Source organism: Lepisma saccharinum, chromosome 4 (assembly GCF_977018435.1).
Source record: "Lepisma saccharinum chromosome 4, izLepSacc3.1, whole genome shotgun sequence".
NCBI classification, from domain to species: domain Eukaryota; kingdom Metazoa; phylum Arthropoda; class Insecta; order Zygentoma; family Lepismatidae; genus Lepisma; species Lepisma saccharinum.
The window spans coordinates 66,741,310-66,756,120 of NC_139232.1; the positions used below are offsets into that span (position 1 = coordinate 66,741,310).

Genomic DNA, 14,811 nt, shown 5'->3' on the forward strand with positions numbered 1-14,811 from the left:
CCATTCACCACATACCAGCTCAGTAAATGAGCACATTAAATCTGGTTTTTCAATGTGCGAATAAAGTCCAGGTTGGCAAATGACTAGAGGTTACTACAATTTTAAGTTTTTCCATGTGTGGTTGCTCAACAGGAGGCTGGGTGGCTTGAGTGGCAATTAACTTTATCTGAAGGTCAGCAAGGTGGCTGGTAATTGTGCAGAAACATGGCCGATTCATCAGAAGCTCATTCTCCACCAGACAATTTCTCTGTCTGACTGAATGAGAAATAATTCAATAGTTACATTTGTGGAAAATAAACTTGCTTCGCTTGGCAGAGGTCAACCGATTGTGCATAGTAACAGGTTAAAACAAAGGATAACAGTCACCAAACTTCTTTCTGAACTCGTACTGGAGATATGTCCTATCATGAGGAAAGCACTCAAAGTGGATAAAGGCAGTAGCTTGGAGTGCACGTTCCATTTTATGTCATGAGTTCAAGTCCTGTTGCTCACCTTTTTCAAATAAATTGTTATCGTTCATTTGCCATGATTTTGCCATTGATTCCATGTTTCATTTTTGCTTGATCCAAAAATGTGTATTACAATTCTTGCTTTTTATATCATCTTCGGATAGAGATACTGTATAGAAGTTGCCTACAAAGAATGAATACTCAATGAAAATATTTAATTTCTCCATGAAGTTATGTACTTCTGAGTAAGAAACATGCATAAAGCATGTATAAACTTTTAGTCAAAAGATATGGGAAAAATTTTAACATTATCTTTTGTATTCATGATGGATACGGTAAACGCTGTTTAAAATTACTTATGTGAAATTTAGAAAATTTCACACTTCCGCGTTGCACAATATAATGGTTAAGTTAAACCCTATTAATTTCGAAGATCCACTGTCTTCATTCACAAAAGGGTATGGCGTTTGAAGCGGAGATGGTACTGCGGTGGTAGTTGCAAATTCTCCCATTCAGCGGCGCTGGCGGGCACATCCTAGTTTGCGTTGTATACTTCCGGTGGTTGGGGGGTTGGGCTGTGCTGCTCGGCATGGTGCAGTTCCTGTTCCCCACGTGGCTCGAGGGGTTAGAGTATGTGCACCGCATCTTTTCTTTTTCAGGTCGGAGATCTTTCTGAGGACAGGGTGCCAAGTCGGGTGTGCCTGTCCATTGTCCAGGTTCAGTGCTGGTGTCTGTTGGATGATAGCATGGGTTTCTTTGACAGAGCCAGTTGGGTGAAGTATGGATATGGTCGAGATGGTGTGGTTAGTGGAGTGGAGGTGTTGAGAGAGGCCTGATTTTGGTTTGTCATTTTTGGCATCCTTTACGTGTTCGTTAATCCATTCTTGGACAGTGCAGATGGTTCTGCCAATGTAGGTTTGTGGCATTGGCATGTGGTCTTGTAGACACCAGGGGATGCAAGTTTGGGTAGGTCGTATCTCTTGAAGTTGGGTAACGCTCTTCCGATTTGGGATATGGGTTTGTGTGCCACGCGGATGTTGAAAGGTTTGAGGGCCTTGGTAAATTTGCCAGATGTGGTGGGGTGGTATGGAAAAGCGATCCATTTGGGTTTAGGATTTTGGTTCGAGTTATCTCTGTTTCTTGGGTGTCTGAGCTGGGCTTCTGTTTTTGCACACCACATGGATATTTGGCACTCGGTGTAACCGTTGTTTAGTCCTATTTCAGTTACGCATGCTGTTTCATCATGCAGGTCATGTCCTGTGCAGCTGCGTGTGAAGGCTCTTCTGTAAAAGTTCATCCATACTCAAGCTTTCCATTTTGGTGGTTGATTGGATTTTGCATGGATGAATTGGGTGCCCGAAACTGGTTTCCTGTATACGTATGTACTACCACCGCCCAGGAACAAACAATGCAGTGACGCAGTATCATCTCTGCTTCAAACGCAGTACCCTTTTGTGAATGAAGACAGTGGATCTTCGAAATTAATTAGATTTAACTTAACCATTAAATTGTGCAATGCAGAAGTGCGAAATTTTCTAAATTTCACCTAAGTAATATCTTTTGTAATTACAAAGCTAGGTAGGAGTTATTTATATTTGATGTTTTCTTTGTCTTGTAAGAAAGCATAAATCTTCAGACTATGTATAATATTTTGCATTTTGTGAAATCTATCTGTTTTAGAAAAAAACCAAATGTGTAGTAATTCCTTTACCCTTACAGGTTTCTTTGCAGCAACACATAATATAGGTGCATTAGTTTTTGTATTTACAATGTAAACAATGATTTTCAACAACTGCATGTGCCTTATTGCATTTCTACCTATTCATACCAGACATTGAAAAAACAGCCTTAAGTGGTCCACTTTCAATCTCACCACCCAAGGTCCTGTGTTTGAGTTTCTGCCTGGGCACGTGTGTTCTTTGTGAGTATCTCTTCATCAATTTCACCTAATCATCAGTCATCCTCATCACGGTAATTAACCAAAAATAGCAGAAAAGTGATGTAATTTGCTGACCAATTCCACTAACATATAGTGACAGGTGTAACTTACATTTCAATCAACCTTCAATATATGTTCACATTATGCAAAAAAACCTAATTGAAAAGTAATTACAATGGAAACCCAATTTTGCCTTCCCGGATTTTACATTTTCCCACATCACACATTCAGCTTTGCTCGTTCCGTGGAAAAATAGTATAAAATTTTCCTAGAGTTTAAATTTTCCGTATTTTAAGTTGTTTTTTCAGCTTGGTTCCCTGAAAAACGTAAAATCGAGATTCCACTGTATATGTTATCAAAAATAGTTCTATTTTAATGAACAAGAAGCAGATGCATAAATAATTAATTAATCTCTGATATGAATTGCATTCTCTAAGTTATTACAGATTAACAAATAAGCATAGCATTAAGAAGAAATAAAGCACAAGATACCTGCTCCATAAGAACTATTACAGAAGAAGCTGGTGCCATCTTGTGTGCCATAAGCTTATCTGCAGGTACACAGATGAATACTATCTGGTAGAGTACAAGCACCACGAGCCACAAGTAATCCCACAATTTTAGAGCCATTGCTGGAAATAAACATGCTGTTTACTTCTATACTGAGACAGAGGCACAAGGATTGTTCAAGAGATGCTTGTACCTTTTCCGCACCCAGATCTGTTTCTGGGTTATCTAATTTCCAAAAGGATTTTGAATTTCTTCAAAACCCTTTGTAAAGTTGAGACAGAGAAAAAAAGTGGTAGGGAGCTGGATCTTGATTGTGCAATCGATGAATATATGAAAATCCCTTTACTCATACTAAAACTTAAAATACTAAACTTGCAGTGCAACAGTTGAGAGTCGGTCAAAGTCTGTGCAACAATTTCGTGTTGGATAATAATATGTGGTCAGCACATCGAGACCCATTACACATAAATGCACTTTTACCAAGTGGAGAAAATTAAGTATTTTTTTTTTGTGGTGCAATGAAATTTATAAAGTGGAAAGCATTTCTTGAACAACCCTCGTATATAAACCAACACCACAACTATTAACTACATGAAAAATATTGGCATTAAATAAATTTTCTCACTCACGTTTTATACTGATCAGTACCTTCATTGCACTTAGCCTACTGAAGCATGTTTAAAATAAAATGCACACACAATGGCTAAGATATTAAACCAACACCTGGATTACAATAAAAAAAGATATGCTTGTGCAAAATGCACAACTCCATTAAGTTTACATTCTTGACTGAACTGAAATCAGGATAAAAAGCATAATCAAATTTTGGTGATATCACATCTCAACCTTCAGAATAAAAGAAGGAACAAAACTTCTGGTAATTCTTTGACCCATCCAGTTCTAGCAGTCATTTCAGAGAAGCTGTTTTGTGCCTACTCATTTAATTACCTCATGCTTTCCTCCATTCACCTTAAAACAAGAAAAGCACATGCAGCTACACACATGAAATAAGGAAAAGGAAGCATTCTTGCATGTATTGAAGAACATACAGAATATCATGTTGAAAGTCACCATTCTTCCCCATCAGAAACAGTGAAAATACATAAGAAAATATATAAACAAAAATATGATAAATCTGCAAATAAAAAGTTCACACCATTTGACAATTTTGAATAAGAATAGAAATATATTATGATCAGTTATCTTCACATTTTATTACAGTACAGTACCATTCAAGGTGGATGGAACCGAGACCACTTTCAATTATAAAAAACAATTTTACAACTTTAGTATGTGCAAAATCGGACACACACAGTATTATTATGAATATTTTACTTACATTGCTCAGTGCAGTAGTGACAATGATGTCAGAAAAAAATAGTTAAGCAATTTGAACTTAAACTTCAATGAAACGGTCAAGTGTCTTCTGCTTCAGGATGTTTCTTCTTTTCTGTCCACAAACACACTTAACTCAGCACTTACCACAAGAACAGTTATTTTTTTTTGCCTCTGATTACATAGAACATTAAGATTATCAAGACACTATGGTATTGTACAGAATGGTCCCGAAAAAAGGTAATCGAAAAACTGACAGCTTAATACTTTTGGTCACCTTTTTTGGTGGCCACTCTGTATAATGTCTAACATTTAACCGTAAGAATTTATCAATAGAATAAAACTATAAATTATATCATGCAGGAGTTCAGCCAGTTAGCCAATGTAGTGCGGGGCTTTCTGGAAACTGACACTCATCAAATGGTCATCCGAGGGTTCAATATTTAATAATGAAGAATGCTTAAAAAAAAACACGTCATATAGAAACACATTTTAGTAATATCATAAAAAGACTAAATCAAGATCTTGAAAAAGTATCATAATAGTGAACAGCAATATCCACTCGGAAAAAAATTGTAACAAATAACACCTTGAAATAACTACCACTCACCTTTATCACTAGGATTGTGTCATGTTCTAACAGATCCTAATGTTTTTCTCCCAAATAACCACAAAAGGTGAGTAGCTCTTCATTCTTGATACACTCACAGCCACAAATGTACTGGAAGTAAAAGGTGATATGCAAATTTAGTGCAAAATATACTTAATGGTCGTGTTTGATACAAGTGAAGAACACTTTTGGGGGGTGAGAAATTGTCACAAATTCAAAATATGGTAACCAATCCAGGCACATATTTCAGGTTGTGGCTACGAGTAAATATTAAGAATGAAGATTACATCACTGACTAGGTGTATTCTAAATCCAGATTATATACTTAAAATTGGATGCAACTTACAACATTATAAACAGTATAAAGTGTAAATGTATAATTAAATCTTCTCCTCTGCTTAGTCACATGTGTTTAGCCATTCAACCTAATTTATTTGTTTCCGTTTGGTTTTCCACACTTTATACTGATGAACTATATTTTTAAAAACTGATGTAGTTACATAAATATAATTAGGATAGTCTAATGATACAATACATGTAAGTTATTCTATGGAAATTATACTACGTAATTTGTGTTTTAGGTATTGAAAATGCAGTAGGAAAATAATAAACTGGAATAATATACTTACTTAGCCGCAAAACTGATTTTTCGAACATCTATTAATTTCTGTGGCCACAGCCCTCTTGGGAACTTGTATTGTTTTGCAGCATGACATTAGGTGTGCCAGATGCTGCAGCAGAGGGATCCAGTTGTGGTATCCACTGTCAACCTTTAGTTCAGGTCGAAATTCTTCTAATTTTGTGTCCATCAGAGTGGGAGTTACATGCCTGGTATATAATTTACTGATTTTGTGGCAGGCACAGATCCACAAGAAGGCTGCTAGGGTTCATCGCCCATCCCAACTGCCAGGTTCTTGGATATATTATTATGCCTAAAAGTTTTGAAGACTCGATGTTCTGTCCTTTATCGCCAAGTTTAACAGTCTCATGAATATTTTTTAACTTTTGATCTAAGTACACTTTATGCTTATAATAGGGTAATCAGAATTGAACCTACGGTTTAAATTTGGGTTCAAACCACTGTGCAATATGATTCAAAGAAGAATCGAACACAAGACCCCTCGAGATAATAGATTTTTGTTCCTTTGTTTATTCACTTTACTTCTCAATTCTCACATATAATTGTTCAGTTTATGGGAGGAATTATGAAATTGACATCCAATAATAGCAATCTATTCCAGCTCCGCACACCATGTTTGCAAAACAATATGATAATCTCTAGAACAGGAAAGTCAGCTCGGTGCCTGTTTACAGTATGATACATTGTTTACATAAAACAGTGCAAGTGTACGTTAGAATTGATTCTCGGTGAAGTACCAGACAGAAATATGCTCCTCCCTACTGTAACTTCTGGATCTACCACTGTTTTGTGGTTGTTGTATTTCATGTGCTTGGCAAGTATGGTGGTGGGAATTTCTCTTTTAGCGTTCGTCAGGTGTCGTTGAATTCCTTTGTTAATGGGTCTGCCAATGTAATGTGCTTGCAGTTACACCCTACAGCATACACACCTGGATTATCAGGGAAGAGGGGGGGGGGGTAAGAAGTACTCTTTGTGTTTGCTGGTTGGTCAGCTATTTTAGCTATGTGAGCTGTTTATATTTGATGGTCGGATAGCTTTGGATAGGTGGTTCAATCTGATGGGATAGAAGGGAAAGGCAAACCACTTATTTTTAGTGCTGGTTGTGGCTGACTTGCATTTCAGCTTTGCTGCATCATATAGATAATGTTTAATGTTTAGGACCAATTCCGAAATAATGGCTATCTGTTCTCTTATAAGTATACACCTCATTGGAACAGTAAGAGAGTGTTGTTTGGAGAAAGCTCAGCTTTGTTTTTGGGTGGGGGGGGGTTGGTGAGGACATTAACGTCTTTGTTACCTGCATCTGTTTTTCTCTGCGCAATGTAGGTCCTACCCGATGGCACAGTGGTTCCATCGTCACCTTGTAATCATGGGGTCCCGGCTTCAATACCCAGTGGAGGCACATAGTGGTACGGATCCCACTTTAAACTATAGTTCCAGTCCCGATTAGTCTCACTGTGCATAAAGTGGACTTAAAACACCAATTCATTCATTCTTTGCAATGTGATTAAAAATGTGTTTCTTCTCTGGCTGAGTGCATAACTACGTTTGCGATGAAGTCTGATAGGGGACAGATGGACTCTGAAATTTTGTTTTCTAGACAATTTGTTAGGTGGAACATTGGGTATTTGAAGCCAGCTATTATAAGATATATGATTCCTGCTTTATGAATGTTTGGAATGCCATATGCAACAACAGATGAGGGGTGGCAATTGAAGAGGTATTTGCAGTCCTGTTGTCTCATGATAGCAGTGATCTCAGCAAGGAGGCATACGTAATGAGTACTTTATTCTGATATACATGTATACACAGGGAGGATTCATGATGCACCTGCATCATGAGAATTTTTGGGGGGACAAAATTTTATAGTTTAGCTACCAATTCTACATATATTCACGCAAAAATGGGGGATTCGTTTTGTTTGATTGACTTATTGATTTTTAGTTATGGTCATTATGGACAATTTTTCTATCTACCGGTGGGTGATTGCGTCGATGAGGTTGAAATGAAACACCACCTCTTATGCTTTTAGAATCTGTTTGGAAGTGCTGTTTGCATTAATCCAAGGTTAGTCAAGCAGACAAACTGTTAAGAATAAGGTTCAGTACACTAACAATGGCAGTGAGCCTGAGCACTTTTGTATGTTTTATGTTAGCAAACATGAAAGTGAGCGGAACTTTTTCTTTCTCTAGTTTTTTAATTTCAACTGCAATAAAACGTTTCGAATATCATGCCCCTTTCGATTGTTGGCATCTCAGCCAGTAGTAAACAATGTCGGGTGTTTTCTTTGTGATAGTTCCTTCTGTATTATATTGTTCTACAAATTTTGTCTCACCAAAACAATTTGAGTAAATAATTCGGCATAAAGGGGGGGGGGAAGTAATGTTCTACATTTGGGGGGGTGTATCATAGGCCTTGGGAGGGATGGGCACCCCTGATAAAGCATATTATGTAAAAAAAAAACTAATTCCTATAAAAATAATTTCATACACGAAACCATCACTCTGTAACGTGACCATGCTAGAGTAAAATAAATACTGTAATGTGTACTTTTAGTAGAAGAAAATTGAAACTTACATTTTGGATTTAGAAGAATTCTGTAATTGGCCCAGAATATGAAGCAAGAGTACACAAAAAGAGTGGACATCATCATTCCAATCCACATAACAAGTACTGTTTTATACCCGCTAAAATTCCACCTAATTATATCAAAATCCAAATTGAATCTGAAAAAATCCAAAGTTTATATCTTATGTCATTATTATTATTAGAGTGAAATTATCTATGTAGAAACATATAACTCTGTTCTATTCATACTTCTGCCACATAATACATTTTACACAATATTTCAAAAGTCCTGCCCCATAGGCTGGATTACAATATTTGTTCAGTGTGTTGGGAATTTAAATCTGCGGATCGGGTGGGGAACCCATGCCACATATCTACTATGTTCGATCCATTGATGGAGGTTCTCGTCCATACATGTGTACCATAATGGGGCGGCACTCCATCTTGCATGAACCACTACACAAGCAACTCAATTAAGTCCAAGTCTGGAAGTAATTAGTCTCTCAACATAGCCAGGTAGTTTTCGCTGGTGAGAGTGGCTGTAAAAAGTAGGGCCCACAATGCAGTCTTTCCACAGACCACACCACACCATGATGTGATATGCCTATGGTGCGAGACTTTTGTGCCACCCTGTATCTCTAACTTTTAATACAATTGAAATATTGTGTAAAAAAATGAGTTAGAAATATAAATAAAACAGTGTTTACACACACATACATACATACATATATTATGCACTTCATTTAAGTAAAAAGCAATGTTTGTGCACATGTAATTAAAGCAAAAGTTGTCATTGATTTATATATTTTAAGGCTGTTCTATCAACATACAATTAAAGTAAAAGTAGCACATAACAGTAAGATCGAAAGCAACATGGCTACCTCACTGACTTTCCACATTCAAAAAATTCAATCAGATTAAATGAGAAATGATTTGGTAAAAAGTTACATTTTTATGAAAAAAAATTGTGTTTTGTATAGCAGATGTGACAAATGGCTATCTGGTCTACTTCACCTCTTGAGTGACAAATTGGTGCAGTGCCTATGGGTGGTAGATTGCAGTGCATGTTTTGTTTTATAATACGAGTTTAAGTGCTACTATTGGTGTTTTTTATTTTTTCCATTACTTACCATGTGTTTTCTCTTCACTGCATGATTTATCATTAAGTGATCTCAGTACAGAAAAATCTTACAGTAAATGTTAAAATTAATACAGATTTTTTTTTTGAGAAGTTCACCTACCAAGCATGCTCACTGGAAGATTATTTTGTTCTCTCATATACAAAAGCAATGCGAAGATTACAGTCAAAAAAAGGTACAGAATTTCTATATATCAATAGTATTTATAAGAACAGACAGGAATAACTGTATTAATGTTTCAGGTTTCTTACATTTCTTCTGTAAGCAAGCACATACACTTGCACTCTGTAAGAGCATTTTGTGTTTATGAGATTGATCTTTAATACAAAAAAGCCAAATTTGTATTTCTTGCTTCCCTTACATTTATTTCATTGCAATAATACTCCATGGAAGCACAGACAAGGTTGATGAAAGTGAGTGGCCATTTGCAAATGCAAGAAAACATGCTTTCAAGAGAACCATGGACATGATCTTGTAAAAAACACTAAGTTGCTGACCAAGGCAGTTTATTAAAATGTAAAAACACTTAACATGTAACATTCCAACCCTGTATCAGGTCTTCCTCAGATGAAGAACTAAACTAAAATGATGAAATATACTACACACAGAAAGATTACATACACATAGCAGGGTCACTAGTCACACCAAAACAAATCAATTTGACAGTCCTTATCTTGGAAGATTTCTCCAAAGGAATTCACCTCTTGACAGTTGACTAATGGGTCTACCACACTGACAGGTGATTGACAAGTCAAGATTAGCAAGAGTCTGGAACCACCTGTTTACCATTCCCCACCTCTCCTGCCTTTTTGGATATGGATGAATACCTCCTCCTCTGGTAGTCTTCTTTTCTTTTCCTTCCTTGTTCCTTCTTCTTCTCTTTTCCCTCATTCCTTTTCTTCATCCTTTCAACTTTCTCGAACATACTCTTCCATGGAATGGAATGGAATTTCTTTGGAGAAATCTTCCAAGATAAGGACTGTCAAATTGATTTGTTTTGGTGTGACTAGTGACCCTGCTATGTGTATGTAATCTTTGTGTGTAGCAGTGGCTGATCTACAAAGCTTGCCCCCCCCCACCCCCTTCCTGCAAAATACCATGCCTTCCTTTCGATCTTCAGCCGAGAGATCGGGAGAAGCGTGGCGGGCAGCGCTGATAGAGATGCCGACATTTGTGGCCTATAATGCCAGCTTATTCTTATGGACATGTGCAGACATTTATATAAATATTGCAAAACGAGCACTAACAAGTGTTATAACATGCAAAAGTTGTGTGTATCAAAATTTCATCAAACGATGCCAGGAATGTGTGAATGTAGGTGGACATCACTTTGAACAACTCTTATAACACAGGTTAGTGCTCGTTTTGCAATATTTATATAAATGTCTGCATATGTCCATAAAAATAAGCAGGCATTACAGGCCGGAAATGTCAGCATCTCCGTCAGCGCCGCCCGCCACGCTTCTCCTGATCTCTCGGCTGAAGATCGAAATGAATGCATGTATTATCAAAGGCCCCCCCTCTACCTATACCTACTTTTATACACACACACACACACATCATATATATAAACATATATACATATACAATGTATGCGTGTGTATGTGATTATTTATCTCATGTTGACAAAGTCACATATAAGGGCCTAGTGAGTAATTCCAGTCACCTAACACCCTCAATAAAAAGTAAAGGAGTAGGCTGGGTACAATTGGTCATGATAGAAACAGGTAGGCTTAGGGGAACCACATTGTTGTGTTCCAAGCGGATGTCCGCCATATTGAATTCAAATCACAATTTTGAAATGGGAAGGAGGTGATGTCAGAGAGCGTGATGTGATATAGTATATATGACACTGCTTTCTTACACCTGGAAAATTATACTTTTGTTACACAGGGGGAGAAGAACTAAAAGCAGCTGCAGCATGGTGCTGATCACATCACCTCCAAGACTGCCGACATCGAAAATATGAGGGGCCCACATACCCTTAATGTGCCTTCATGGCACTGTGCTATATGCACAGGAAACATTACCTTTACCAGTATACCAAGGTATATTGTATTCGTTTCTGTACTCCTGAGTAAGTACATTTATTTTTACATACACATATACGAACCCTGTACTATACCAATGGCTGAGGGCCCCATAAAGGCCTACTTGTCTCCCCCCCCCCCTGCACCCCGGGGTTTTGTGGCTAGTAGATCCGGCACTGGTGTGTAGTATATTTCATGATTTTAGTTTGAAATGTTACATGTAAGTGTTTTTACTTCTTAATACACTGCCTTGGTCAACAACTTAGTGTTTTTAAACATGGAAAAAAGGCTTAATTATGTCACAATGATCTTCTAGTTTTAAATTTTGACACCAGGCTGTGTTTAATATTTGCATGCTTCAGCACTGCTTTTTCCTAATAAACAGCGTGAACTTATGATTACCTAATTGTTGCTTGTTGTCACATTGAAAAACCAAATACTGGTTAAGACTCATTGGCAGAGAGTTAACAAAGATTAACTAGACACTGAAAGAGTGACCCTTAAAAAATATCTTAAATTAAAACTAACCAGGTATTCTTAAATAAAAGAATCAATTTCAAAAAGCCTAAGTTTTTTTTCAAAGCTTGCCGATTGATGTAGAGTATGAGGAAGTTTAATGTGACCATACATCGATAAATAAGCCTTCCAAGAGGCTCCAAACTAATTATTTTTTCAATCTTTTAGAACATACACACAGTGAAGTATTGTGTACATTCAATAAATGTTATCATAACACAGACCTGCTAAAATAGTAATTATAATATATCCAACGATTGTATTAAAAATGTATAATGATTTTTAACATTTTCTCATATCCGTATTATTGCAGAGGCAATTCTTTTTATTGAAATTAAATCTAAACTTTTCAAATATCCCAATTAACTTTCTTTTTCTATTAAACTGGAATAAATACTATGCTTTTTGCCTTGACTTAAAGTTAAAAATATTTTATAAAATAACACTTACTTTCCTGTATCCACGAAATCAAATATCACAGTGTTCAGGAACAGGAGGAGAAGAATGGCAATAAATATATGATATATTGTTCGGATATGTTTTATCTCGAATAAATCTGTCAGGAGAGAGTTTCTACTCAGGAACTGCTTATCTGGAAGATAGCCTTCTTTTTCAGGCTTCCTGCAATGAGAGTCAACACTTAACCAAATTTTCTCAAATTATGAAAATAATTTCTTTATGGCTGACCATGCTGTAGGATTTGGACTTTTAACCATCATTGTGCTTTCATTCAGAGGTTTTGAGATTCTATCTGTCTTAGTCTTCAGTATAAGTTTACACAATCATTTGCATAATATACATAATACAATGGACTAATAGAATTATTAGATATGGTTGTCAATGCTGCACCATATCAAGGTCTAATTTGAATACATCAACAAGAATTGTAAGGATCCTTATAATCTGGAGCTCTCCCATGTAACAGTTGCCAACATTTTGAAAAACAAACGTTTTCTTTTTCAGGTCACATTACAAAGCTTCAGATGTAGGTATTTTGGTGCTCATAGATGTAACCCATGGTAAAAAGGATTAAAATTATAATTAAAAGCATTAATGTTTAACTAGAGGTGGGGTAAGTATATTTCTAATTCTTCTTTCAGTATCCATAGCAAATTTTACCATAATGAAATCTGCAGTGATATGTGGATCATTTTCTGGAATATTCTAATTGAGATTTTCATGGAAGACTATTTCCTTGTGACTTAGGCTCCACCATGCCCATAGTTGAAAGGTCAACTACAGAAAGTAGTTGATAAATAATAAGTTTACAGGTAGGTTCACTCCTCCAGTGCTGCTTTTATGCTACTGGATGATTGTGGGCATTCTGCTCTACTAGTGCTCATGAAACAGTGTTCATCGATTGTATACTGCAAGAACAAAGTAGCAAGTTTCCAGCTCAATGATGGCATACTAAACCTTTGAAAACACAGGAAAAGTCTCAAACTTCTGAATAAAACTACAACAGTGTTTGTACGTCCAAATTCATGCATTGTAACTTTATGGCTATAGTGCAAAGCACTTGAGTATAATGTAACATTCAAACTGTGCAACACAAAAAAAATATTATTCAGTCAGTTATCTCTCTCGCAGTTCAATTTGACACTATCAATACATATTTTCACACACAACTCATCCATTGAGAATGCAAATGTTCTACCTCCAAATTGTAAACCAATCAAAATATATTGGCTGTGGTCTATTTAGGATGCAGTTGTTTCATCTCTGCTATCGTCTGATGCCTACATACAACCAATATTGATATATTGAGTGTCTTTTTGGTCCATGTGCAAAATTTGAAAGCAGCCATGCGAGTGCAAACTCCAACAGCCAATGAAATCTTACGCCAATTTCCTCAATCAACTACAAGAGCCATCCAAGTACGAGATAAAACACTTGCATTCTAACCTCAGTCACTTGTGGGAGCTGCTTAGCAATGGTAGCAGTCTTTGGTTCTTACTTTTGTTGTTAACAGACAAAAATTTGGAACAATAGTGGAATCACAGTAGTTGATTGATTTCCCAGAATATGAATTATTTACTTTACTTTGCTACCGAATGACAAATTTATAATGAAATTGTTTCATCTGCATCTAGTTTCCAGAATGCTGTGTTATATCTGGTAGGTAGAACACTGGCAGTCTCAAATCAAAGCTAGTAAAAAAGGTAAAAAAAAGGTAAAGTGCTCCCCTGTGCTTAGCACTACGCCATGAAGGCGTATAGGGGGTGTGGGGGTAACGCTAGTGTTGCGTGCAATTGTTCTATCTGAAATTTCAATAATTAATTACAGCCTAAGTTGCTAACGAAACAACTAATTTTTAGAGAGGCTTCATCATAAACTTTCAGCTTAATAGTGACAAAGGTTCAATAAATATATCATGTCAAATTTTTAAGGGCTTGAGACTGTCCTATTCTCAAACTGTCATGTTCAAAGTTAATATTATTTATGTTATTGATGTTGTTTTTAACTTATGCATGTTTGTTTTATAGATATTGTTATAATCATCTTATCACGCTGTATAAAATACAAGAAATGAAATTGATGTAACCATAGCAACGAGAAATAATAAGTACTAAAATGGTGATGGAAGTAGTGAGATTTTCTGCACCTGTATTGTATTTATTTTAAATATAACGGTTATCGTTAATTACGCAATTTTATTTGCATTGATAATCGTTCTGCAAGTTTAAGCGCAGCGACGGTTATCAAGAGTGGCGACCCAGAAGCCAGGATTGTTCAAAAAGTGTGCAATCTTCTGATAGTGGTAAGAATGTCTGTTGTAATGGAACAGAAATTTTGTCATATGCTGAATTAAGACTTACGTTACAATCTTCAGTGTGCTTGTATAACGTAACTTCTTAAGTGAATCGTCATATGTGTAAAGATCACAATGGCTGATAAGTTAAAACAAAGTAAATCTAAATCGTCGCGTAAAGAAACAAACATTCAGGCTAATACAATGACTACTTACTTTGATGCTGGTAATCCCGTAGTCGCTTCCAGTAATGCGAATACTACAGAACATGATGTTTGTTCTACAAAACCTGATAAATTATCTTGTTGTAATGATCCTGACAA

The 14,811-nt window shown here is 36.3% G+C and overlaps 1 protein-coding gene across 2 annotated transcripts in view; it reads right to left on the bottom strand.

Moving 5' to 3' along the window:
• The window catches only part of LOC145986537 (sterol O-acyltransferase 1), a 45,989-nt gene that overhangs the window by 14,903 nt on the left and 16,275 nt on the right, over positions 1–14,811 (bottom strand). For both annotated transcript variants that reach the window (XM_083120660.1, XM_083120659.1), the window contains exons 4-6: positions 12,187–12,357; positions 8,061–8,209; positions 2,881–3,020 (exon numbers count right to left, since the gene is read on the bottom strand). In XM_083120660.1, the coding sequence (XP_082976786.1) occupies positions 2,881–3,020; positions 8,061–8,209; positions 12,187–12,357 (460 nt within the window). The remainder of the gene's footprint in view (positions 1–2,880; positions 3,021–8,060; positions 8,210–12,186; positions 12,358–14,811) is intronic.